At 46.9% G+C, this 26,615-nt stretch overlaps 1 protein-coding gene across 1 annotated transcript in view; it reads left to right on the top strand.

Annotated features, from left to right (window-relative positions):
• The first annotated feature begins 2,891 nt into the window (after positions 1-2,891).
• ITGB3 (integrin subunit beta 3) overlaps positions 2,892-26,615 on the top strand; it is a 58,830-nt gene continuing 35,106 nt past the window's right edge. The window contains exons 1-2 of the mRNA XM_047757678.1: positions 2,892-3,349; positions 20,581-20,666. Coding sequence (XP_047613634.1) covers positions 3,283-3,349; positions 20,581-20,666 — 153 coding nt within the window. The 5' untranslated portion in view covers positions 2,892-3,282. The remainder of the gene's footprint in view (positions 3,350-20,580; positions 20,667-26,615) is intronic.

The following is a 26,615-nucleotide window of genomic DNA, read 5'->3' as shown; positions in this document are numbered from 1 at the left end:
AACTATTCACTTTACAGTCAAGATGCTAAAAAAAACAAAGATAAAGAGTAAGCTTAAAAGCAGCTAGAGACAGGAGTTCCCGTGTGGCTCACTGGGTTAAGGACCTGGCATTATCACTGCAGTGACTCAGGTTGCTGCTGTGGCACAGGTTTGATCTCTGGATCAGGGAACTTCCACATGCTGCAGGTGCAGCCAAAAAAAAAAAAAAAAAGAAAAAAGGAAGCAGCTAGAGATAATTTGAGCAACAAAATATATAATGATAGTATTGGATTATAACTCATTGAATAAAATAAATATCCAAGAATTAATACAGATATAAATAAATAAATGAATTTTAAGAATGAGAGTGAAGGGGGCAAGTTTTCCTTATTGTGGAATACCAGTTGATAGCTGTAGAAGGAAAAAAGGAAATAGAAAATCACTATTAACCAAACATCACACTAATTGCAATTAAGAACCATGATGGATGCTAAAACTAATGGGTGATAGTATGAAGAGAAACAGGGTATTTGCATAGACTTGAAGCATCTTCTCATAAAGTTTTTATTCATTTCAAAGAGAAAGATTGTTATTTTATTTATTTATTTATTTATTTATTTATTTATTTATTTACCTTTTTGCTATTTCTTTGGGCTGCTTCCATGGCATATGGAGGTTCCCAGGCTAGGGGTCGAATCGGAGCTGTAGCCACCAGCCTACACCAGAGCCAGAGCAACGCAGGATCCGAGCCGCGTCTGCAACCTACACCTCAGCTCACGGCAACTCGGGATCCTTAACCCACTGAGCAAGGGCAGGGACCGAACCTGCAACCTCATGGTTTCTAGTCGGATTTGTTAACCACTGCGCCACAACGGGAACTCCAAGATTGTTATTTTATACTAAAGAAACCTGGCAGACGCCACCCTAACTATGTGATCAATGTTAACATTGTAAAAAATGACATATTGTTATGTACCTCCTGATATGATGTACTGACAAGGCACATAATTTTTGTGATATTCTTGTTTAGAATGTCCCAATACAATCATGAGACAACCTTAGAACAACCAAACTGAGGGACATACTACACAATAACTGGCATAATTGCTGACACAAAAGTGTCAAGGTGATGAAAGAAAAGAAAGAAAAGGCCATAGATTGAAGGAGACTAAGGAGACATGATGACAATACGACAGGGGATCCTGGATTGGATCCTGGACTAGAAGAAGGACTTAGTGGAATACTAGCAAGATTCAAATATTGTGTCTAGATTAGTTAATAGTATCATATCAATGATAATTTTAATAATTACAATATGTAATAGAAAATGTTAACAGTGGAGGAAACTGAGCAAAGAATAAAAGGAAACTCTGGTATTTTGAAACTTCTTTGTTTCAAAAAAAGAAAAAAAAAAAGCCAGAGGGAAAAGACAGAAAATAAGAATGTAAATGAAAATGATGGCTGACTTCTCATCAGTGGCCAAAAAACAGTGGGACAACCTCTTTTTTAATTTTTTTTTCATTTTTTAAAGTTTTATTGAAGTATAGTTGATTTGCAATGGGACAACATCTTTAAAGTACTGAAAAAAAATCTGTTAACCTACAAATCTATATATAAGAAATGTCATTAAAACTGAGGATGAAACAAATGAAAGTTGAGAATATTTGTTGCCAGTGGACCTTCATTACAAGATCTGCTAAAGAAAGTTCTTCAGACTGAAGGGGCTAGAAACTTGGATGGCGTATTTACTTGACCAGTGCCCACCCCCAAGTGGTTGGTGCCAGAGATCCAGGGTGAGGAGATACTGGTAAATGGAAGATTGGTTTTATATATAAAGTGTATATACACATATACACATATATATACACACATATATATGAATTAAGCAAATATGTAAATATCTAGGCAGAGATGTAATCAGACTGTGAGATCTGAATTTTGCACGGGGCCACTGGCTTCTGACCTGGAGGCCCTCCAGCAGCTAGGAGAGGTTAATGGAGCTCAGGTGAGGAAGCCCAGCTACCCTTTGGAGGCTGGCTTTTCCCCTGACCCCTTGCAAATCCCTCCTGACATTTCTGCTGATGCATGCTGTTCTTTTGGTGTATCCTATTATTGGGAGGTCTGAGGAGGGAATGCCCACCTCTGCTGAGGGTGGGGGCATCAGACAAGATTACTTGGAAGAGGTGACATCCGAGATGTTTTGAAAGATAAGTGGAATTTTCCAAGCAGAAAAAAGAAGTAAGATCAGTCAGATAGAAAGGCCTGGAGTGTTTGGGAATGCTAAGTATATTCTAGGGCTAGGCTGGAGATCTGAGCCTGGGCCAGTTTTCAGGCATCTTGTGTGTCTTGAGGGCTTGAGGAAGCAACAGGTTTTCCAGGCAGCCAGAAAGCCTTTAGAGGAGCCCAGGAACTGGAGAGATATCCAAATTCTGCCTTTGAACTTTGAAGTTTCTAGTTTGGGGAAGACCCAGAGTCTATGAGGCAGGATTGGGGAGAAGCAGGAGGGCTTTGAAGAGAATGCAGTAAAGTTCCAAGGCCTGTAGGTTTGCGTGGAGGCCGTATATTGACTGTGTTCTGAAACTTTTATCAGATACTCTGAGCGAGCATTTGAAGAGAAAGTCCCTTTGTGGACTTCAACTGCACACACAAACTTAAGATGTGGTTTTGTCCTCTAGAGGCTTATGGTCTACGGGAAAACCAAACTACTCCCCAGATAAAAATTAGTGAATAATAAAGGACTAAGCCCGTGCCTGGCACCGAGTAGGCATTCAATAGGTTTGTCAAGTAAATGCACGAATATGTGAGTGAATGAAACTCAAGCTTCGGACAGAAAGTGCCCAAGGAGAATTCAGGTGAGAGAGAGAGAAAAAAAAAAAAAGAAAGAAAGAAAAAGAGCCACGTGGGCGTCTCCGGGGAGATGACCTAGGTCCGGAGAGGGGCCACAGGCGCCTGGATTTTCTAAGCATACCAGGTGCCGGCGTGGACCCTGGGACCAGGACATCTGTGGAGGATGCGCCCTCGCTCGCCCCGGGTCTCAGTCGTGCCTGACTTGCAGGCAGGAGGATCCTCGCGGGCTGAGCTGAGGCGGCGAGAGAGGAGCGACGGTTTCCAACTTCCCTCTCTGTTCTGGAGGGTCCAGCAAAGGACCTGAGGGGAGGAAGCGCAAGTCCACGGCCCGCCCCGTTGCGTCCCACCCACAGCGTTCCCTCCCCTCTGGCTGCGGGAAAAGCGGCCGCAGGCGCCGCTGCTCGCTGTGGGGAGGGAGGGCACGGCTGAGGCGGAGGGCGGCAGCGGGTGGACGAGATGCGAGCGCGGCCGCTCTGGGCCGCTGTGCTGGTGGTGGGGGCGCTGGCGGGCGTCGGCGTCGGAGGTGAGTGAGGCTCCCGCTCGGCGGGACGCAGCTCTTCGGGGAGCCGTGCCGCGCATTCTGCCGCAGCCGCGTGTGCAGACTTGGAGCGGGGAAAGCGGGCGGGCGGGTCCTGCGCGGCTGAGCTCGGAGTGCTCAGGACCAGGCTGGGGACCTTCGGCTGTGGCAACGGCGAGGGGCTACCTAGGGGCGGGTCGTCCGCGACGCCGAAGCGAGCCCTTAGTTAGCGAGGTTAGGCGCCTGCTCGCGGTGTCGGCGAGCGCGGCGCCGGGGGCGCATCTCTGAGCCCCGAGTTCAGCCCGGGTTGCGCGCGTCGCAGGTGGTCCCGGCCGCGCGAAGGCAGACTGGGTCCGGTAGCCGAGGCGAGCTGGGGCTTCCCGGAGCTGGTCCCGCATCTTGACAGAGGGATGTGCTTGTAGCTTCTCGGATAAGAGAATGTGCGCGCGCAGGTTTACCCGTTACTCCGCATTCCTTTTTCTCCTTGTGTTATACTTTTTCCAGATTTTTGTTTTTTACTTGGTGGCTCCCAGCGGGAGCAATTCTGAGGAGGACGAGGGCTCTGCCTCCTACAGGGTCCCCGGGCGGCAGCCGTGCCTCTGCTTCCGGGACAAACCCAGCATCCGAAAAGGTCTCCGGTGTCGGCGAGCAGCCACACCAGGGGTCCCCTGGAGCTGGCTTGGCTTCCTGGCTTTGTCTGTCCGGCCGCTGCACCCGCTATCAACTGCCGAGGCAGCTGGCACTCGGCCTCATTGGTGCTGGGAGGGGCAGAGCACAGCCCAGGGGTGCTGCCCTTGGTCTTTCCGGAGCCCGAGTGACCTTTCCAGGGAGAACTCTGGCTCCTGATACACAGCAACGTTCCTCTGCAGAGGACTCAACAGGTGTGCACATATTACCTTAAAAGAAAAGAGTGGTACTCACTGTAAAGCAATTTAGAGCCTGCAGAGGATATTTTTTTAAAGTAAGATTTATTGCTAAGCCCATTTGGAGAATAATTATTCAGAAAGACTTGATGACTCGTGTATAAGAGATTGTACCTGACAGGGCAACAGTATCTTTTTTTTTTAACACTTCATTGAAGTATGATTGACAACAAAAAGCTGTATATATTTAATGTATATTACTTGAGTTTGGATATAATTATAGACTCATGAAACCATCACCACAATTTATGATCCATAACTTGATGAAGGAGTTACAAATAATATATAGGGGGCTAAGTTTTACTGCCGAGTCTTCCTATGTGATAAATGCTCAAACAAGTCAACTGATGCCTTTATTCTGCAATGGCACAAAATTATGAATCTCCGTCATTCTGCCCTGGGAGAGGTTAGAGCCTTGATTTAGATGCTGTCTGCTGTTGATGGGGGTAATGGAGAAATCCAGAGGCAACTCACCTCTCTCCTACACAGATGCCTTTTTCCATGAATTTAAAACTTTTTCTTTCTTTCTTTTTACATCTACAACTTCCTGAATTTCAGAAAGATGTCTGAGTCTAATCATTATATTTTCTTACAGTTTTAGAAGTAGGGTAACAAGATGGAACCTAGCATGGTGCGTGGTTCATTTGGTGAAGAAAAAGAGTGTTTTTTTTTTTTTTTGTCTTTTTGCCTTTTCTAGGGCCGCTCCCACGGCATATGGAGGTTCCCAGGCTAGGGGTCGAATTGGAGCTGTAGCCGCCAGCCTACACCACAGCCACAGCCACTCGGGATCCAAGCTGCGTCTGCAATCTAGACCATAGCTCACGGCAATGCTGGATCCTTAACCCATTGAGCAAGGCCAGGGATTGAACCCGAAACCTCATGGTTCCTAGTTGGATTCGTTAACCACTGAGCCACGACGGGAACTCCAAAAGAGTGTATTTTATTTTATTTTATTTATTTTTTTAATTGTTGTTGTTGTTGCTATTTCTTGGGCCGCTCCTTCGGCATATGGAGGTTCCCAGGCTAGGGGTTGAATTGGAGCTGTAGCCACCGGCCTATGCCAGAGCCACAGCAACGCGGGATCCGAGCCGCGTCTGCAACCTACACCTCAGCTCACGGCAACTCGGGATCCTTAACCCACTGAGCAAGGGCAGGGACCGAACCCGCAACCTCATGGTTCCTAGTCGGATTCGTTAACCACTGCGCCACAACGGGAACTCCAAGTATTTTTTATTTTAGTGTCTCTTCCTCCACCTCTTTCAACCCCTAGCCTGGGAACTTCCATATGCCATGGGTGAGGCCCTAAAAAGACCAAAAAAGGAAAGAAAGAAGGAAGAAAGGAAGGAAGGAAAGAAAGAAAAAAGAGAGAGAGAAAGAAAGAAGGAAAGAAAGAAGGAAGGAAGGAAAGAAAGAAAGAAGGAAGGAAGGAGGTACTGATTTCTCCTCCTGAATTTATATCCTGGAAACTGTTCAACTGAAGCCCTCTGCAGGAACCCTCAGAGGCTGAAGAGACCTAGGAGGAAGGCTTGTTGGGTGGGGAAAAGGGCAGCTATGGTTTAAAGCCAGTCAGATGTGGTGTTTAAGTCTTTTTTTTTTAAACAATTGTGGTTTTGTTTCCTTTTTCTTTTTCTTTTTTTCTTTTCTGGCTGCCTGGAGGCATTTGGAATTCCCAAACCAGGGATTAGATCCAAGACTCTGAGCCACAGAGTCCTTAACCCAATGTGGTGGGCTGGGGATTGAACCTATGCCCCAGCACTCCAGAGACATGGTGAATCCTGTTGTGCCACAGTGACTCCTTGGGTCTTGATATTGCTATTTATTGGCTGTTTTACCTTGGACAAGTTTCTTAATCTCTCTGTTCCTCAGTTTCCTCATCTCTAAAGTGGAGAAAACATATTTCTATGATTATGCCAATTAAATGAGATAAAGACACAAAATAATTTTTCAATAAGTGGCAACTACTACTGTCATTCTTCCTATCCACGGTATCTGCAATGTACTGGGGGCAAAATCGTTACTGCCTCATGCATGAAAGCAATTCAGGTCCCCAGAATGAGACCAAAAGAGTCCCTCTTTCCCCAGCTATGTAGCAGGGGACTCCTTATTTTAGCCTATTCCACACTGGTAGCATGTCATATCTCTCAGTGGTTCTCACCCAGCAAGAACCCGCAGAAGAGCCCAGGGAGGAGAGAATCCCATGTATTTGCTTTATTCATGAGAAAACTTTAAGTCCTGTCCCTGGGAAAAGAGGAAAGTAAAAGACATTCACAGGATCTGAGGTACCATGAGGAGAAGGACGTGTCTATTTTGTTCAACACTCTATGCTCAGTGGCTGGCACAAAGGGGGCAAAATAAATTCCTGTGGATGGCTATGAAATGGCATGTAGAACCAGTGCACCTTGCTTTAATATTTGGATATCTGCGTTCATTTATAAACGATCCTCAAGTGCTCCATCCAGGCACGCTGGAGTGTATTAGACTGTAGCCAAGATCACGAGTTCTGTGGGCACTTGGACTTCTGCACTTCTGCACCATTTAGACCTCTGATCTGAGGGTGTTGAAAAGTCAAGGGACCCTCTGTGAAGTGTCTGCCTTTTTTTCCCCTCCTGGGAAAAGAGACACAGGAGGGCAGCATTCTGCTTTACCGCCCTCCAAATTGTGAGTGTGAGTGGCAGAGGTCTCCTGGGAACAGCGTGAAGATGGGACAAGGAGGCAACGGTGAGGAGGGGGAGTCTGGATAATGGCTCTGGAATTTCCTAGTGGAAATGCCTCCTCTGCAGTGCCACACCTCACTCAGGATTTCTGGTTATCATCCCCTTCCAGCCCTAAGACTGCTTCTGCCCTTGCTGGCAGCAATAGCCAGGAAGCATGCCCACAGGAACCACAACTCATGAATCAGCAGACAGATAATTGACTGGGGGAGTGACTGAGCAGCTTCAGGGATAAACTGACTGGTTTGATCCAGTCCCCGCTGCTGCCCACAGAGCTGGCCTGCCACTTCACCCCATTGCCTCTTCTACCTTCCTGAGTGGGAATGTCATTGTGGCGGATGGAGCTCAGGTCATGAATGGAAAAGCAGGTGGAAGCAGGGAAATGACGCTCTCTGTTCTCCCTGTGTAAACTGGTGTTTATTTAAATGTCAGACTTTCCAGCGAAAAATTTATGAAATCTGCCTTTTTCTCTATGCACACAGCATTCCCAGCAACACTCTTTTTCCAAATTTAAGTTTATTTAGGTATAATTTATGAACAGTAAAATAAATCTTTTTTAGGTGTACCTAAAAATGAACTTTGACAAATGCATGCAGTCAAGTAATCATCAGCATAATCGAGATACAGAATATTTCCATCATACTAAACAGGTCCCATGAGCTCCTTTGTCATCAGTTCCATTCCCCCGCCCTGTTCCCTAGTTCCTGGCAACCAATGATCTGTGTCCTGTCCCTTTAGTTCTACCTTTTACAGAATGTCGTATAAATGATATCATGCAGTGTGTAGTGTTTCAGGTCTGGCTTTTTTCACTTAGCATAATGCATTTGAGACTCAGCCATGTTGTTGCTTGTATCAGAATGCTAAGAGGTTATCTGAGACTATTCCATCTTCCTCAGGTGTGAGACAGTTACCTTTACAGCTATATCTGTTAGGTCCAGATCCAGCTTTCAGTGTGTACATTTTCAAATTTGATGGATCCATTTGGGCCACCTATAAGTGTTAGATTTCCAGAGTGCTAAGTAGTAATATCCTCGATATCAGAGAGGATTTTGCAGCAACCAGCCCTTTTATTATTCTTGGTCCTTAAAGCAAATGTGGGCAAATATGATATGTCACAAAACTTGGAGCCAGAAGCTAAGTAAACCTGGAGCTAATCTACCTTTAAAAATTTGGGGTAGCACCTTTGGGAAAAAAAAACCCAAAACCTACTCTAAGTCTTTCTTTCTGGTTTTCTCTCATGTTCCCACAAAAAGACTCTTCCTCCTCCTTGCCAGCATTTCTTAGCCCAGTTAGTGAAGATATTCAAATATCCAAGGGGAGACTGAGATGATATGTGCTATTTATAAGAAAGCCACTCACTGAAGAGTGAAATGTCTGGTTCCCTTCTAATTCTATTCCTTGTAATGCTCACTATAAATCAGATGGTGTGTTCTACTCAGAATTTTTTCCCCTTGCATAAATAATAATTCGTGTGTGTGTGTGTGTGTGTGTGTGTGTGTATTCCTTTACCTAAATTTGTGTTATATTTTTCAACTTACAAAAGCCACTATTTTTTTTTTTTTGGTCTTTTTAGGGCCTCACCTGTGGCATGTGGAGGTTCCTAGGCTAGGGGTCGAATCAGAGCTACAGCTGATGGCCTACGCCACAGCCACAGCAACGTCAGATCTGAGCCATGTCTGCGACCCACAGCTCTGAGCAACGCCGGATCCTTAACCCACTGAGCGAGGCCAGGGATCGAACCTGTGTCCTCATGGATGCTAGTCAGATTCATTTCTGCTGAGCCACGGTGGGAACTCATAAAAGCCACTATTTTTCATGTAGATAAAAACCCTTCAGGGTGAAAAGAATTGGGGGTTTGGAATTGAGGAGCCAATATTTGACTCATGGCTCTGCAGGCTTCTTTGTCAATTTGCTGGGTGACTTTAAACAGTCCTCTTACCTTGGGCTCAGACTGTTGGTGTCTCAGGGGTTGCAAAGGGTTGAGAAAAACTTCAGTTTGCTCTTGCCCCTCCCAACCTTCAACTGGAGAAACTTTTCCTTTATCAGATTAATAATGTGCAATTTCATTTAGGGATTTCTTTGGGGGAAAAAGGGAGATCTACAGTTAAAAACAAGCTTGAAAAAATTTGCACCGGAAGAGTTCAGAAGTTTGGCGAAAGGCACATTCAGTAGCCACTTTAAAAGTCCCTGTGGTCAACCTTAAATCTTTTACTGATGGGATTCTTGGATAGAGAAAACCCATGTCTATGAGATCCACTGATGGTACCAAACCCCTGCTTTAGCCACCACATGTGATAAACTCCTCCAGATTCAGCCTGGGCTGGAGTCACCTGCAAGGGGCAGGTTTGACCAACTCCCCAGAGGGGAGGGGAATATGGTGTCTCCATTCTGGGATTCCTGCAAGTTGAGGACAGACCATGCTCTTTCCTGGGAGATTCCTGAGGGCTGTGGGAGTGGAATGGACCAAGCTTTTTGTGGAGTTCTCATTGAGAACTTTGGGATTCCAAGATATTACCAGGTTTTGATGCTGAAGGTGCTCTGTTTATAAAGAGTCCACATGCTCTGGGGAGACTCCATTTATTTATTTTATTTAAAAACCATTTTTTATTTTTATTAGGGCAGCACCAGTGGCATATGGAGGTTCCCAGGCTAGGGGTCTAATCAGAGCTACAGCTGCCGGCCTTTGCCAGAGCCACAGCAACACGGGATCCGAGCCGCGTCTGCGACCTACACCACAGCTCACAGCAACGCTGGATTCTTAATGCACTGAGCGAGGCCAGGGATCAAACCCAAGTCCTCATGGATACTAGTCGGGTTCCTTAACCGCTGAGCCACGATGGGAATTCCTGGAGAGCCTCCATTTAAATGAATGCAAAAGTAGAGACTGAGGCAGAACAGAGAATACTTTAAATTAGCTTTAATTTTCTTTTAGCTTATAAGAATAATTCAGTCTGTTTTACAAAAAAAAAAAAAAAAAAAAAAGGAAAGGTCAAGAAGTGCAGGAATAATGTAGAAAGAAAGTGCAAGTCCTTTGTAGTCTGGTCCTTAAAGACAACCACTAGTAACATGTTCTCCAGGTTTTTTTTCCTACATATATGTCACCGTATATAATTATTTATCGTTGTTGTTGTTTCTTAAGCAGGACATCCACAATAGGCTCATGTCACTTAATATGCCATGGGCATTTTTTTATGTTAGTTCATGGCTTTTCATTACTGTTTATTCCAAGAGTTGTAATTCTAGCCAGAAGGCATATTGTAATATGGATATACCTGAATTTTCTTAATCAATTCCCTGTTGGTAGATGTTGGGATCATTTCCAGTTATCTGCTGCCACCAAATGAAGCTGCAGGGGACATCCTTGTTCATTATTATGCACATTTGTTCAAGTGTTTCTATAGGTTGATTTTTTTTTTTCTTTTTTTAGCTGGCCCACAGCATATGGACTTCCCAGGCCAGGGATCAAATCTGAACTGAAGTTTTGACCTCCGCAGCTGCTGTGGCAACTCTGGATCCTTAACCCACTGTGCCAGGTCAGGGATTGAACCTTCATCCTAGCGCTGCAGAGATACCTCTGATCCTGTTACACCACAGTGGGAACTCCTAGGTTGAATTTCTTAGACCAAAGCTGCTGGGTCAAAGGACATGAATATTTAATTTTTATTTTTATTTTGCTTTTTAGGGCTGCACCTGTGGCATATGGAGATTCCCAGGCTAGGGGTCCAATCGGAGCTACAGTTGCTGGCCTATGCCACAGCCACAGCAATGTCAGATCCAAGCTGCATCTGTGACCTATACCACAGCTCACCGCAACACCGGATCCTTAACCCACTGAGCAAGGCTAGGGATCAAACCCACAACCTCAGGGTTCCTAGTTGGATTCGTTTCTGCTGTGCCACGACAGGAACTCCAGGACACGAATATTTTAAATTTAAATGTTAATAGGTTTTGTGAAATTGTCTTCCAAAATGCTGGGACCAGTTTGCCTTTCTAGCAAGACAGACTGGCAACAAGTGCTGGCGACAGCACCGCCGCCTGCTGTCTCTACCCACAAGATATAAGGGGAGGAAAAGTACCAGAACTGGACAGATGGATGTCAAGGAGGTCACCAGCAGGGTGCTGCTGGGCTGGGCCTCAGAGCTTGGTACAGGCTTGCCTCCTTTCTATACTGAATGAGTCAGATGGGGGGTGAGGTGGAACTTTTGCTGATAAAATTTTCCAGAACTTGAGAGGCAGCATTTGAACCAAATATTAGTTAGGACATGAGGAGGAAATGGACATGTGTGCATTGTATGAGGGGTTTGGGCCCTGGGATGCTAGCTAGGCTTCCTAGAGTATTAGTCACCTTGCTGTTGCTTTCTGCCTGGAATACATACTTTCAGGACTGGCGGCACCTTGAAAAGCATCTAATCCAATACCCTTTGTTTTACACAGGAGCAAAAAGGGAGGCCCTGAGAGGTGAAGTGACTTGCCTAAGATCATACAACCAGTTTAGTGGCATTGGTGGGGTCTAGCCCTGGGGGCTCCTGTCTCCTGGCCAGGGATTTCTGCACTATGTCCTGTAGAGCCAAAGGGTCTCACCCTGAGGTGGGTAGGGGTGTGAGGGGGTGGACATTCCTAGTACAGGAAGTCTTTGGCATGAAGATAAGGAGGAAGGAAACCAACTTGTATCGAGCATCCACTATGCATGGTTCTTTCACATATATTATCTCATTTAATCCTAACCGCTTCCGAGATAAGTGTTACGCCCACATCGGAGAACATGGGGGAAAGGAAGCAGCTTGTCGGGAGTCTCCAGTGCTTTGCTGATGTGGCTGGGTTAGACCTGTTAAGTACTAGGGAACAATGAATGATAACTTCTTGAATAGGGATGTGACAGAGACTCAAAGAGTCACTGGACCTTAAGAGAGCACCAGAGAGGGAGTTCCCATTGTGGCTCAGCGTTAATGAACCCGACTAGTATCCATGAGGATGAGGGTTTGATCCCTGGCCTCGCTCAGCAGACTAAAGATCCAGTGTTGCTGTGAGCTGTGGTGTAGGTCACAGACTCAGCTCCGATCCCACATTGCTGTGGCTGTGGTATAGGCCGGCAGCTGTAGCTCTGATTAGACCCCTAGCCTGGGAACTTCCATGTGCAGCAGGTGTGGCCCTGAAAAGAGAACAACAACAACGAAAAGAGAGCACCAGAGACAAAAAGGGATGGGCCTGAGGTGGCACGGCCTCTGGGATTGGTAAAAGTGTCTTTAGACCTGAGATCTCCAGCATGCTTCCCTCGCCACACCCACTGTTACGCAGTAATAATGTTCACTGTTTTGCTACCCCTGCCCTTGGGGTGTTTTCCAGGGGTCAGGAGTTAACTTTTAGATAACAACCATACAGAAGACAGGACTCCATCCTTTTTATACAGTGATTAGCACATGGCTACCTAGTTAACCTGGTTGGAGATGTTAACCAGACATGCATGGCTGAAGGGTCAGTGAAGGGGCATGGCCAGTGGTCAGCACATTTAGACTTTGTCCATGGAGATCCAGTTGCTCAGAGCAAAGGCTTCCTGTCCTTCTCTGCTGCCCCCCCACGCCTTCACATCAAGTCCTCTGAGTACATCGAGGGTCTGACCACACTGTGGACACCGCACCCATCCAGATCTACCTCCTTGCCCTCTGCTGTTTGGATTATCGTAATTGCTTCCTGATTGGTCTCTTTCTGATCTTGTTCCCTTACTGTCTGTGCTCCTTTCAATGGCCAGGATGATCTTTTTCTGCTCACGGTCCTCCGGTGGCTTCCCACCACATGGAGAATGACAGTCACACTCCCTATGGTGGCTGTTCTGCGTTTCCAACCACCTCTCCATCCCTCTCCGCTTTCCTCTCTCTTCCTGCTGTTTCTTTAAGAGGCTGAGGTCTGTCCAACTCTTGTGGACTCTTTTTGGAATACTCGTCCCCTACATCTTCCCATGACTCACGCCTTCATATCATTTTGAAATGCCCCTCAGAGAGGCCTTTCTTGACCACTTTTGCTAAAGAAAACACCCTCCCCTCACGGATGCTCTTTCTTTATCCTACGTTATTTTCTTGATGCATTTGCCGCTTTTTGAAATTTTATTTTTTTCTTGTATATATTTTGGTTTCCTGCTGAGCATGTTTGATTTTCTCTGAGTTCTGAGCTCCAGAAGAGTAGGGAGTTTGTTTAGTGTGTCTCCAGTGCTTAGCAGAGAGCTGGTCATAGGGAGGTACTCAGTGAATATTTGTTGAGTAAATGAGTGGGTGAATGAATGCCAACACCACTGACATGTGTTAGTGGAAAAGTATAAAACTAAAGTGACCACATCTCTATTATCCATAGGTGGATTAACCATTGCAAAGTTTTCATTCTAGGCTGGCTTTTCTCAATCATGCCAAGGATTTCAGGACGGTGTTCTTCAAAATCATGTCATATAAGTTATGGACGTGCAAATCCATTTCGTATTAGCTTCTCAGGGCTACTGTAACTGTGTGGCTTTAAACAATAGAAATGTATTGTCTCTGGAAGCTGGAAATCAAAGGGTCAGCAGGGCCATGATCCCTCTGAGACTCTGTGTGGTCTCCTGTCTTGTATCTTCCTAGCTTCTGGTGGTAGCTGGCCCTTCAGCTGCATCACTCCAATCTCTGCCTCTGTCTTCACAGCATTCTCTCTGTCTGTCTGTTTTCTGGTATTTTCCTTTTATAAGGACTTCAGTCATATTGGCTTAGGGAACACCCTAATGACCTCATCTTGGTTGCATCTGCAAAGACCCTATTTCCAAATAAGGTCACAGTCATAGGTTCTGGGGGTTAGGACTCCAGCATATCTTTTGAGGAGACACAGTTCAGCTCATAAAACATTAATATTGTTCCCATCGTGGTGTAGCAGAAACAAATCCGACTAGGAACCACGAGGTTGTAATTTCGATCTCTGGCCTCACTCAGTGGGTTAAGAATCTGGCATTTCTGTGAGCTGTGGTGTAGGTCGAAGACGTGACTTGGATCCTGAGTTGCTGTGGCTGTGGCATAGGCTCGCGGCAACAGCTCCGATTCGACCCCTAGCCTGGGAACCTCCATATGCTGTGGGTGCGACTCTAAAAAGCAACAACAACAACAACAAAAAACCCATTAATATTGGTAGAGGCGAATTGCACACAAATGCCTTCTGATGTTAAGTACCATATATATATTTTTTATTTTTTGGCTGCTCCGAGGCATATGGAGTTCCCGGCCACAGATAAGATCTGAGCCACAGTTGCAACCTCTGCCACAGGTGCGGCAATGCCTGATCCTTAACCCCGCTGTGCTGGGTTGGGGATTGAACCTGCATCCTGGTGCTCTAGAGATGCTGCTGATCCTGTTGTTCCACAGCAGGAACTCCTTAAGTCCCACATTTAATTGGCTCTGATGCACTTTTTTTTAAAAGATCCATTAGGTTTATTTACAAGAATGATATAGTAGTTTCATTTTAAAATATTCATATTTATGCTCTATTAGAAAACTCATTCTTGTAAATATTTAGACTTAGAATAACATTTTAAAAAACATGAACTTAAAAAGGTATAGGGAGACTATTTAATCTTTCCAAGTACTTTTTTTCATTTTTTAAAATTTTTATTGAAGTATAGTTGATTTACCATGTTGTGATAATTTCTGCTTTATAACCAAGCGATTTGGTTATACCTGTACACATTTGAAAATGTCTGACATCAGGATACCTCCTGTATGGTAGTTTGGATTTCCTACTGCTTTAGGCAATGCTTTCTGCTCAGGGCACAGAGGTTGGTGGTACCTTGAACTCCACCTTCCTTTCTCCTTCCCCTGCTTGGATTACTGAACTGCTGCTACATGTAATGAAGGAACCAAAATAAACTTTCTTAACAACTTGCGTTAGAGAAACCACTTGTTATATCCATGGTGCAGTTAGCACATGTTTTGTTTTTGGATGACTCACTCAGCCAGGTGACTGCAGTGGAAGATCAGGCACTGCCTGAGTCACCCAGTGTCCCCATGGACCTATTTGAGAAGTGACCAGTCAGGGGTCAGTGGGGGGTCTGGGGACCCAGGCCAGGACTCCCCGGCAGATAGTAAGAGAGAGGTCTGTAGGGTCAGCAGTAAGCGTCATCGTCCTTCCCTGAACACCTCTCCCCCGGCTTAGCCCTCTCCTGGAGTCCCCTAGCCTCACTAGGGTGGCCCGTTCTTGCGTTTTGACATCCTGTCTCGTTGGACAACATACCCTCCAAATAACTCTTATTGACGCCTTATGACTTCCACTGGTTCCAACTCACTTCCTTGTTCCCCCCTTTTTCTTCCATTTTTTTCCACCTTCGTCTCTCTTCTGGTCCTATGAATTGAGCTGACATGCCAAACTATAGCCTTCTACTTTCCAGGCGAACTTTTTGGCCAGTTTTGTCTATCTTTTTCTTTTTCTTTTTGTCTTTTTAAAGCTGCACCATGGCATATGGAAGTTCCCAGGCTAGGGGTTGAATTGGAGCTGTAGCTGGTGGCCTACACCATAGCCACAGCAACACCAGATCCGGTTGCATCTGTGACCTACACTACAGCTCAGCTCACGGCAATGCTGGATCCTTAACCCACTGAGGGAGGCTGGGGATTGAACCTGAGTCCTCATGGATACTGGTTGGGTTCATTACCACTGAGCCACATGGGAACTCCTTGTTTGTCTGTTCTAACTGGCCTTCTCTTCGTGGCCATCCGTCCTAGGTTGGATTTGCCTTCAGCAGTTTGGAACTCAGGATGACAACAGCAACAACAAGAACAAGAGCAACTGTAGCGGCAGCAGCCTTTAGTGAGAACTTTCTGTCTTGCTCGCTGTTGTGCTCAGAGCTTGACAGGGATTGGTTCCTTTGGTCCTCACAACCACCTTGGGAGGACAGGGCCAGTCCACCTTGTTTCCTTGCTCTGGCTAAACTGTCAGAGGAAGTGGGTGGGAGGGGTTTTTTCAGTGACAAAGTTCTTATAAAGATCCCCCAGTCCTCCCGCAGGGCTGAGTCAGGGCTGCTGAGGCCGAGCAGGAACATGGGCCTTATGAATGACTGGAAACAGAGGCCCAAACTCCTTCCACATGTTCAGGGGGGAGGGGTGGCTTCTGAGCAGCGGCTCATTGAATCCGCGTGGCCCAGGCTCAGAGACTGCTGGTGAGTCAGTCAGTTTCAGCCATGACGTTCCAGGGAAACTGCCTGTGGTGGTGGCAGGTCTTGATGAGGGGTGGGGACCCGGGTGGCGGGGGTCGGGGGGGTCATTGCTTCTCATGAAATCAACCTGTGATTCGTTAAAAAGAGGAGGTATGGGGAGCGGGGTACCATGACTCCGCGGGCATGACTTCCTACAAAACAAATCCCAGCAGCTCATCGCATCCTCCAGGGTCAGGGACTGCCCGTTCACTGGGAGGGGGCCTGCTGTTACTTATTTCACATCTGGCAAGGCCTTCTTTTGTGGCTGCAAGTCAAGGACTCATGGGGAAATGCTAATCTGAGAATGAATGGGTGGATAAATGGATAGACTGGGAAAAACATAATTTTCAAAAGATAACTTGACTGCGCCCACACCTCCCATGGACCTCTTCTCTCCTCTAACTCACCCCACAGTCTCGTGCTTCCCCTCTCTCTAGTGAAAATCCCTGGCTCTCAGGTCCAGGATTGCCCCTGGACACTGATTCTCATGGAAACTTCCAAAAAGGAGGCAGATACCTCAAACAGTTCAGGCTTTGTTTCTCTCAGAACTCTTCCAATAAGGCAGTAAGGGGCGGGGGGGCTAGGTTCACATCTGGCTGGGAAAAGAGTGATGTGAGCTAAGAGATGGCCAGGCAGCCCTTGCAGGGAGAGGCCTCCTGGTTGCATTGTTGGTTCTGAACAATCAGGCATTTGGAATCTGGCAGCTCTGGGAAGACTGGCTACTTTTCTTCTGTTAGAGACAGTGCATGGCTGAGGGCTGCCCCAACTCAGAGGTGGCCTTGTGCCTTGGGGCCAGGCCTGGACCCACGCCATAATTCCCACCTTACAGTCCTCGTATCACACGCTAAGATTGGGGTCAGTCAGAGGCTGGATCCACAGAGTTTACTCATAGGTTTACAGTGGCATCTCAGTTGCACGATTTTAGTGTTGGGAAAGGCCTTTGAAGTTAGACAGACTCAAGGCTCTGAGGAAATGTGGGGCTTCCAGAAGGTGCTTCAAGAATTCCATGTATGGGAATTCCTGTTGTGGCACAGCGGAAACAAATCTGAGTTGTATCCATGAGGATGTGGATTCAATCCTTGGCCTCCCTTAGTGGGTCAGGATCTGGCATTACTGTGAGCTGTGGTGTAGGTTGCAGATGCGGCTCAGATCTGTGTTGCTGTGGCTGTGGTGTAGGCCAGCAGCTACAGCTCCGATTAGACCCCTAGCCTGGGAACCTCCATATGCTATTGATGTGGCCCTAAAAAGACAACAAAAAAATATTTTTTTAGGGCTCCACCTGCGGCACATGGAAGTTTCTAGGCTAGGGTTTGAATCAGAGCCACAGCTTCTGGCCTATGCCACAGCCCCAGCAATGCCAGGTCTCAGTCACATCTGCGACCTACACCACAGCTTGAGGCAACGCCGGATCCTTGACCGACTGAGTGAGGCCAGAGATCTAAACCCACTTCCTCATGGATACTAGTCAGGTTCTCAACCCGATGAGCCACAATGGGAACTCCATAAGGGCATATTAATAGTGAGTTACAAAATTAATCCCACAGCCTATTGCTTGTGTGTGCACCCTTTCTGTTAGGTCCCTCTGTCTTCTAGTGGGTCCCTGAGATGAATACAGTTAAAGTGTAATTTTCAAAGAGTTAAAAGTATAATTTGCATACAACTATAAAATGAATATGTATCAAGATATCCTTCAACTTAATGAGGGGGCCAGTTAAATATTGACTAGTTCAAAAGATAATTCAAGGAAGGGATTTACAATTGGTTACCTTTTCTTTTCTTTTTTTTTTCGGGGGTGTCTTTTTAGGGCCATACCAGTGGCATATGGAGGTTCCCAGGCTAGGGGCCGAATAGGAGCTGTAGCCACTGGCCTATTCCACAGCCACAGCAATGCCAGATCCGAGGAGCCTCATACCACAGCTCTTGGCAAAGCTGGATCCTTAACCCACTGAGCAAGGCCAGGGATCAAACCTGTGTCCCCACGGATACTAGGCAGATTCATTTCCGCTGAGCCACAATGGGAACTCCCTGGGGGTTACCTTTTCTAATCAGACAGAAATCGTTTGTGTTACTGTTGGATAAACATCATATAAATTGTTCTCATCAAGAGTTATTTCACTGTTACAGATTTTCTTTTCTTTTTTGGCCGCACCTGCAACATGCGGAAGTTTCCCGGCTGGGGACTAAACCAGTGCCATAGAATCAACCCACCATGCTTGCAGTGATAATGCTGGATCCTTAACCCACTGTGCCACAAGGGAACTCCTGTTACAGATTTTCTTTCTTTATTTTTTTGTCTTTTTAGGGCCGCACCTGTGGCATTTGGAAGTTCCCAGGCTAGGGGTCTAATTGGAGCTGCACCTGCCAGCCTACGCCACAACCACAGCAATGCCAGATCTGAGCCATGTCTGTGACCTACACCACAGCTCACGGCAACAGTGGATCATTAACCCACTGAGCGAGGCTGGGGATCGAACCTGAGTCTCCATGGATACTAGCCGGGTTCGCTACTGCTGAGCCACAACAGGAACTCCAGATTTTCTTTATATTAACCTGTTCAAGAATTGTAAGATATCCTAATTAATAGAAGTCAAAAAAAGGTACATACCCCTGGAAAATCTGATAATCCCTAATCATGATGGGTCTACTGGTCGATCCCCTGTGTATTGAAAAGACACCAAATATTCCCTTTGCTTATTTCCAAGTTTGGAGTAGCTTTTTTTAACAATACTCTGGGGGGTGTATGTTTGTGTGTGTGTGTGTGTGTGTGTGTGTGTGTGTGTGTGTGCATGCACACATGTGTACATGCATTTTCTGGGTATTTTTTCCCCCAGATGTTGGAAGGGAGTTCAGTCCCACTATAGTAAAATGGACTGAGACACTCAGCTCTGTAAGAAGTTTCAGGGACCCTGGGAAACACCCCGATGACGAGGATGATTTTCTTTAAAATATATTTGCTGGTCTTACCAGCTGGAGACAAGGGACCACTTTAGAAAACTGGATAAAGGAATTATTAGGATAATTGGGTCATAGTAGGAATGGGTTTTCCTCATTCTGCTCCTTGTACTATTGTTCTTCATAATCTGTGGGGCATTGATTCCAGGCTCCCCCCATCATCAAAATCCAAGGATGATTTAGTATTTGCCTATAATCCAAGCACATCCTCCTGTATTCTATAAATCATCTCTAGATTACTTATAATACAATGTGAATGCTATTTAAATAGTTGTAAATCCAACATAAATGGTATGTAGTCATTGGCACATGGCATATTCAAGTTTTGCTTTTTTGGAACTTTCTGGAATTTTTTTTCCTGAATATTTTCAACCCGTAGTTGTTTGAATTTGCACATGCAGAACCCATGTATATGGAGGGCCACCTGTACTGGAAAAGGGCCTCCTCGGGGTGCTGCAGGAAGAGGAGGTGTACCTGCTGAGGCCAGGAAGGCTAAGCTGGGGGCAGCTGGGGCCTTCTGTCCAGGCATCCAGGCAACTGCCTGGGCTTTGCTTCCTGGCTGGGCTTCTCAGGGATTTTTTCATCCTTCTGATGGTCTCTGACCCGCCCTCCAGTTTTTTCTCTGTCCTTTGTCAGGATGAAGTCTCTTCCCATTTGTGTGGCATTTCGTCATGTGCCCAATGCTTTTCCTTTACTCTACTGCATTGTTTGCACAGATCCTGTGAGATAGGTGTTATCACTTCATAGAGGTTAAGTGAGTTGCCCAAGATGGTGACATGCCTAATGAGAAGAGCATTCAGAATTCAAATACAGGCCTTCCCACCTCTGATTCCACCTTCTTCCATCTCATGTCAGTCAACTTTTTCTAGTATTTCTGCAGTTCTCCCTGATGCATTCTACACTGGGATCCCAAGATATATGTATTGGGAAGCTTGAGGGGGTTTTAGAAGATTTGCATTCCCCTGGCAGGCCAGTGGGACAATGCCATGGCAGTCATTTCCTTATTCCCCCCAACCCCCCCATATTTAGGTTGTGAGTTAATGTTAGTGCATCCTGGCCCTGTTAAGTCACTGGAATAATTGGAGAGATGGCCTCAGCTTTTCATTTGTACAAATGCAGGTGTCATATCCGTTGTTAAATTGAAGTCTTCCCATGAGTTGTGATCTGGCACTTGTGTCCCTGGCTCTGTCTTACTCTCTCACTTGCCCTCACAGTGGCCTCATCATTTGAAGGCAGGGATGAATTTCTCCCACCTTCTTCCTTCTCCTTGTCCCTTACCAAACAGCCTGTGTTTGGTAAATGTCTGTGGGATGGTTAAGGTGTGTTTGTGTCCAAAATGTTTGTGGGATGGTAAGGTGTGTAAGCCTGGGCACTTGGGAAGCATTGGGGAAGGATGGGGCAGACCAGTTACTTCATCAAGTCACATCAGATGCAAATGCCTCTGTCTCTCTGTTGCAGGGCCCAACATCTGTGCCACACGAGGTGTGAGCTCCTGCCAGCAATGTCTGGCTGTGAGTCCCATGTGTGCCTGGTGCTCAGATGAGGTAAGGAGCAGATATCTGATTGTATTTCTTCTCCAGCCATAGCTGCTTTTGTGTAGATATGGACCCCTGGGGGTTTCTCCTCCCTCCTAAGTACATAAATCCCTTGTCCCCTCTGAGCAAAACTAGAGAGAAGCCTTCTCACTGATGGATGTTCAAGGGAGCTGTCATGGGTTGTTGCTGGGAATGTTAGCCAGAGCGTACCCCGCGTGGCTCTGGCCTTCAGCCATTTATTCGGGCCTCCTGGCCTCCCTGTAGCTGTTACTACCCTTTACCACACTGTGTTTGCTTTTTGTTGGAGTATAGCACCCTGGAAAGCAGGGCCTTCGGTCTCAAAAGCAGAAGTGGGGTGGGTTATAGGTACAGAGGGAATGCTGGCTTATGAACATTCCAGAATTTTTTGTTTTTTTGGTCTTTCTGTCTTTTAGGGCTGCACCCGCAGCATCTGGAGGTTCCCAGGCTAGGGGTCCAATTGGAACTGCAGCTGCTGGCCTACGCCACAGCCACAGCAACTCAGGATCCAAGCCATGTCTGCAACCTACACCACAGCTCACAGCAACCCTGGATCCTTAACCCACTGAGCGAGGCCAGGAATCAAACCCACATCCTCATGGATATTAGTCAGGTTGGATTATCACTGAGCCATGATGGGAACTCCCCAGATTTTAGAAAGGTGAATAGAAGAGGGAGCTTGCAGTTGTGTAGGGGGGTGCTGCTTAGTCAGAGGGTCTTCGTGGTTCCTAGTTGCATCTGTTTTTGCTGCGCCATGTCGGAAACTCTTTTTCTCCTTTCCTGTCTGACGATTGGCCCTCCATGCCTTTGCCTTTTCCTCCCCCTTTCTTCTCTTTCCTTCCCTCTCCTGGGAAGGTGTCAATGAGAGAGGGCGTGGGGCCAATTTGGTGAGGCTGGGAGGGTGACAGGAAGGGGTTAGCTGTGTCTAGGCAGAGGATTTGTTGTGTCTGGGGCCCTAGGGAATGAGTGTGTCTGAGGGAATGGCTAAATTTGTGGCTAGGATGGGAATCTGGAGCTGGCAAGAGCTGGAGCGGGGGGCAGGGGGGTGGTGAGTGTGACCGGAGAGGTTCCAGTGATTACAGAGTCTGAGGCTGAGTCATCAGCCTGGCTCCCCAACAGGTGGTTACCTGAACTCCTGGCCTGGCTGTGTGTCAGCCACCTGAGGTGCTCTTGCCATCATGACAGCATGTCCCGCCCTCTGCAGCTCTAAGGCTGCTCTAACCCAGGCCCTCTTCGTTCTCTCAGTGTGCTTCTCTTCCCAATCTGCTGAGTTTCCTAAAAAGGCAACCTCCCTGGCAGGCTGGTGGGGGTGGGGGCAGCGGGAGCTGGGAGGCTGTGTTTATCCCTCAAGGAGAGGACTGCACAGGCCAGCCCAATACACTGCTTTGGCCCCTGTGCATTTTAGCACGAGAACTGCTTCCAGAAGCAGCTGCCCAACATCTGGGCCACACTGACTTCATTTAGCAAATGAAAGATTCCCTGGGGCTTGGAGTAGGGGGCCGGTTGGGTGAGTCCTTCCCCTCCACCCCCGCAGGTTCTCCACCCCTCTGGGCTGAGCTGGCTGCCCCTGTGTGATGTGGCCTCCTCCTTTCTCATTTGCCGTCTCCTCCTTCCCTGGTCCCCATCATGATATTATTAAGCTTCTTTTACAGGGAAGTTGGAATTCTGCAGCTGAATCCTTGAAGAAAGGAGAGCTGGATGGGGAGGGTGCCTCATTGGACTGGAGGGCCTGTATCTGGCTGGAGCAGAGGGGTAGCCAGGGGAGAAGCCCTGGCATCGCTCAGAGCAGGCTGCCCCCTCTTCCTTCCCCCCTTTTCAATCCAAAGCAAGAGAAAATGGAGACAACTATGGTTCAGAGGAATCTGGGGAAAAATAAAACATATTCTGGGAGTGTCTGTCACCTCTGTTGATCTGCATAGCTGCCCAGCAGCCCCGAGGCCGCAGTGTATCAGCTCTAGCGACAGCCCTGTGGCTGTAGTATACCAGCTCCAGCAGCTCTGTGCCTGCAGTGTATCAGCTCTCTTACCCGAGAAGAAACCAAGCGAGCACTCGGAGAGTTGGAGAACTCAGGTTTATTATGCCGGCAGGCTCAGAGGAGATAGCTTTCCGGAGTCTGAGCCCCAAAGAAGGGTGTCACAGGCTTTTATGGGCTAGCTCTTCTGGCTGCGCGCTTGGCGGACTGGAGTGAGGTCAGGCAAGGTAGTGGATGTGGAAGCAAGTTTACAGATGCAGATGCGTGGGCGAGGGGTGGTTAGGGACACTTGGCTGGACCTTGCTTAGTCATCGTGGCCAGGAGTCTCCTTTCTACCTTTTTTTCAGGACATTTTCCCCTACATAGGGACAAACTATGTAACTGAGGTATGCTGAGGCCTGACCAAACAAAGCCTTCAGCCCTTAGCTTAGTGTCTAGATTTTGAAGATGTAGACTACTTATGGTTGGCCATGGTGAATTTTGTCCCCCGGGGCTGACCAAAGTGGGAAGGGGGAAGAAGTGTGGTGCGGGGCAAGGTACAGGGTCAAATCAAAGTACAATGTAGAACTAGCCTAGGGATGTGGGCGGGGAGAGGGGAGGAGTCAGAGAGAAGCTGGGCTGGCCTGGGACAAAAGAAAACTAATCGGGGGAGGTAGATGGTCCAATAAGATTTTCTCTGGGGGTTTGGAATTTAATCAGGAAAGTGGTTTTTTGTTTGTTCTTGTTTGTTGGTTGACAAAGTCAGAATTATTGCTCTGGGTTAAATCAGTGGAGATGGGACCTAGAGAGGGGGAGGGGGACACAGGAAGTTGGTGAAGCACCCTCCTGGTCATGACTGAGTTCTCAGCACCCTGAGTTCTCAGAACCCTGGCCATGACTGAGTTCTCAGCACCCTGGGAAAGCGGGGGAGGCCACGGGTTTAGTGAATGACTATTACTGTTCCTGAAGGAGGAGGGGAGGAAGGGAGGGGGGGATAGCAAAGGAGATGGCAAGAGGCAGCATGTCAACCCAGGGAGCAATGGGAGGTGGGAATCCGGGACTATAACCTGAACACGACTGCAGTTTTTTTTTTCTTGAGGGCTTCCCCTGCACTGACCAAGTTTAACTGCTGAAAGTATCTTGGCTGTTGACTTAAAAAAAACCCCAGATGAACCGTTGGGGCCATTTTGTTTGTGATTTGTTGAATAATCGACCAAGGAGAGGCCTCTGCTTCTGCCTCGCCTACCTTGGCTGACAGGCGGGGTTGGCAGTGCCTGGAAAAACAACTGGTTGGGCTCAGCTTTCCCGGGGTCCTCCAGGACTGCAGCTCTGGGTGTGGACAGCAAGCCCTTGGCCGGGTAATAGGAAAACATAGCCAACATGGATGAGTGCAGGACTCTGGGCTCATCTGCATAGGGTGTGTTCTTGGGGGTCTGGATACCGATACGGGTTGGGGTGGAGTGCTGCCAATGGCTTGTGAATCTAGCAGAGGGGCTGGCCCCACACAGAGATTCAACTTGGGGGCTTGGCCTCAGTGGCATCCTGTTAGAATCTAGAACTTTCCCAATTTGCCTGCGGCTAAGAATCACCTAGGGTGCTTGTTAAATATGAAGGCTCCCAGGATGGACCCTGAACCTGTTAACTCAGATGGGTTGTTACCATAACAAGTTTGGCAAATACTGCTCATTGAAGGGGCTCATCATTGGGGTCATGGAGGAGGTGGAATTAAGGGGTGCTAGGTGCAATACAGGACACCCAGTCAAATTTGAATTAACAAATACTTTTTAGTGTGTGTCCCCAATATTTACCAAATTTGGCAACCCTAAGGTAGAGGGGAATCCTAGGAATTCTGTAGTCCTAGGTGCATCTGGCAAGGTGGGCCCGCTCACACTCAACTTGACATCTGAGGATGAAAGGAGAAGAGTGGGTTTGGGTCTGACAAAGAGGAAGAGGCCAATAGGACTTAGGTCTCACGTTTTTCTCTATATCTGTAGGGGATAGGGTTAGGCCACTATTTTATTCCTTTTTAGTCACTAACATAGTTTCATTCTCATTTTTCTGCTGCTTTTTCTTTCTATTTTTTAAATCTGGGGGATAAGTGCTCATCTTGAGAGCTTTGCTCCAATATGTTATTGTTAAAAACAAGAAAGGGAAGTTCCCGCTGTGGCACAGTGGTTAACGAATCCGACTAGGAACCATGAGGTTGTGGGTTCGATCCCTGGCCTTGCTTAGTGGGTTAAGGATCCGGCGTTGCCATGAGCTGTGGTGTAGTTTGCAGATGCGGCTCTGATCCCACGTTGCTGTGGCTCTGGCGTAGGCCAGTGGCTACCACTCTGATTCGACCCCTAGCCTGGGAACCTCCATATGCCACGGGAGTGGCCCAAGAAATGGCAAAAAGACAAAAAAAAAAAAAGAAAAGAAAAAAGAAGAAAAAAAAAAGAAAGGATAATATTGAGAGTGCTCCTCCCCCTTGTGAACAATGGAGTACGAATATCAATAACCATAAACTAAAATGTTCTCATTTTCTTCTTCTTTTTGTCTCCTCCTCACTTTTCTCTCTGTATGTTCAAGTGATTTCTTGACTTCACTGGATGTCAGTCAAGAGAACAGTGTCTGGAGTTCCTGTCGTGGCTCAGCGGTTAACGAACCTGACTAGCATCCATGAGGACGCAGGTTCGATCCCTGGCCTTGTTCAGTGGGTTAAGGATCTGGTGTTGCTATGAGTTGTCACTGTGGTGTAGGCCAGTGGCTACAACTCCAATTGGACCCCTAGCCTGGGAACCTCCATATGCCACTAGTGCAACCCTAAAAAGACAGAAAAAAAAAAAAGTCAAGAAAACAATGTTGATTTATTTGGGTTAAGGGCATCGGTTGGCTTTCTGGGGAAAAACAAGTACCAGGGCATATTGCAACTTGTACTCCAAGAAAAGTCTGTGCCATAATAGTAGTGGTTAGAATGGTCATGGTAGAATCACTTATTTGAATTTGTTCATATCAGATCAAAAGGATTTGAGTGTTTTTGAGATTTTTATGGGATTTTTTTTTTTGCTTTTTTTAATTTAAAAAATTTGTTTTTTAACTCAATGAATTTTATCATATTTATAGTTGTACAACCATCATCAGAGATTTTTATGTCTTTTTTTTTTGCCTTTTCTAGGGCCACTCCCTTGGCATATGGAGGTTCCCAGGCTAGGGGTCCAATAGGAGCTGTAGCCACCAGTCTACGCCAGAGCCACAGCAACACGGGATCTGAGCCACGTCTGCAACCTACACCACAGCTCACAGCAACACCGGATCCTTAACCCACTGAGCAAGGCCAGGGATCGAACCCGCAACCTCATGGTTCCTAGTCGGATTCGTTAACCACTGCACCACGATGGGAACTCCAGAGATTTTTATATCTTGAAAGCATTTTCTGTTCACAGGTTTATTTTATCCCATGACCAATCCTGTGAGATAGATAGAATAATGACAGTTATTCCTGCTGTAACTTCCCAATTTCCAAAACAGGATCAGTGGAGAATGGGACTAAAAGCATGTGTCACTCTCCTGGGAGAGGGAGAGGATTCAGCTCACACACAGCACGTGGGCTGCCCCTCTGTGCTCCAGCCCTTCTCCTGGGTCTTGGTTATTTTTGCCCTTCTTGTGTAACATCTGGTTTCACTGGGAACTGGAACACTCCCCCCCCTCCTTCCAGTTTTATCTCTGAGTGACCTGGACACATTCCTTCTACCTTGTCAGCCGGGTTATTCAGAAAGGGAATGTTGCCCAAGTGTGTTGAGGTCATTGCCTTGGTGTCCTTCGGGGCCAGGAGGCTCTCAGGGGGAGCGTGACTGAGGAGTTCCTGACCCCTGATGTCAGAGACCACAGAGGGAGGGAAGTAGACTTTTTTTTGTTTCTTAGTGTTTAGATTTCTAAGGAAATTCCTAACAAACCATAAGCGCTGTCAGCAAGGCTTAGCACTTCAAATTCTCCCCTAATAAACACTG

Source organism: Phacochoerus africanus, chromosome 14 (genome assembly GCF_016906955.1).
Source record: "Phacochoerus africanus isolate WHEZ1 chromosome 14, ROS_Pafr_v1, whole genome shotgun sequence".
In the NCBI taxonomy this organism is placed as follows: Eukaryota; Metazoa; Chordata; class Mammalia; order Artiodactyla; family Suidae; genus Phacochoerus; species Phacochoerus africanus.
Note: the sequence above shows the minus strand (reverse complement) of the source record. Positions and strands in the feature narration are given on the sequence as shown.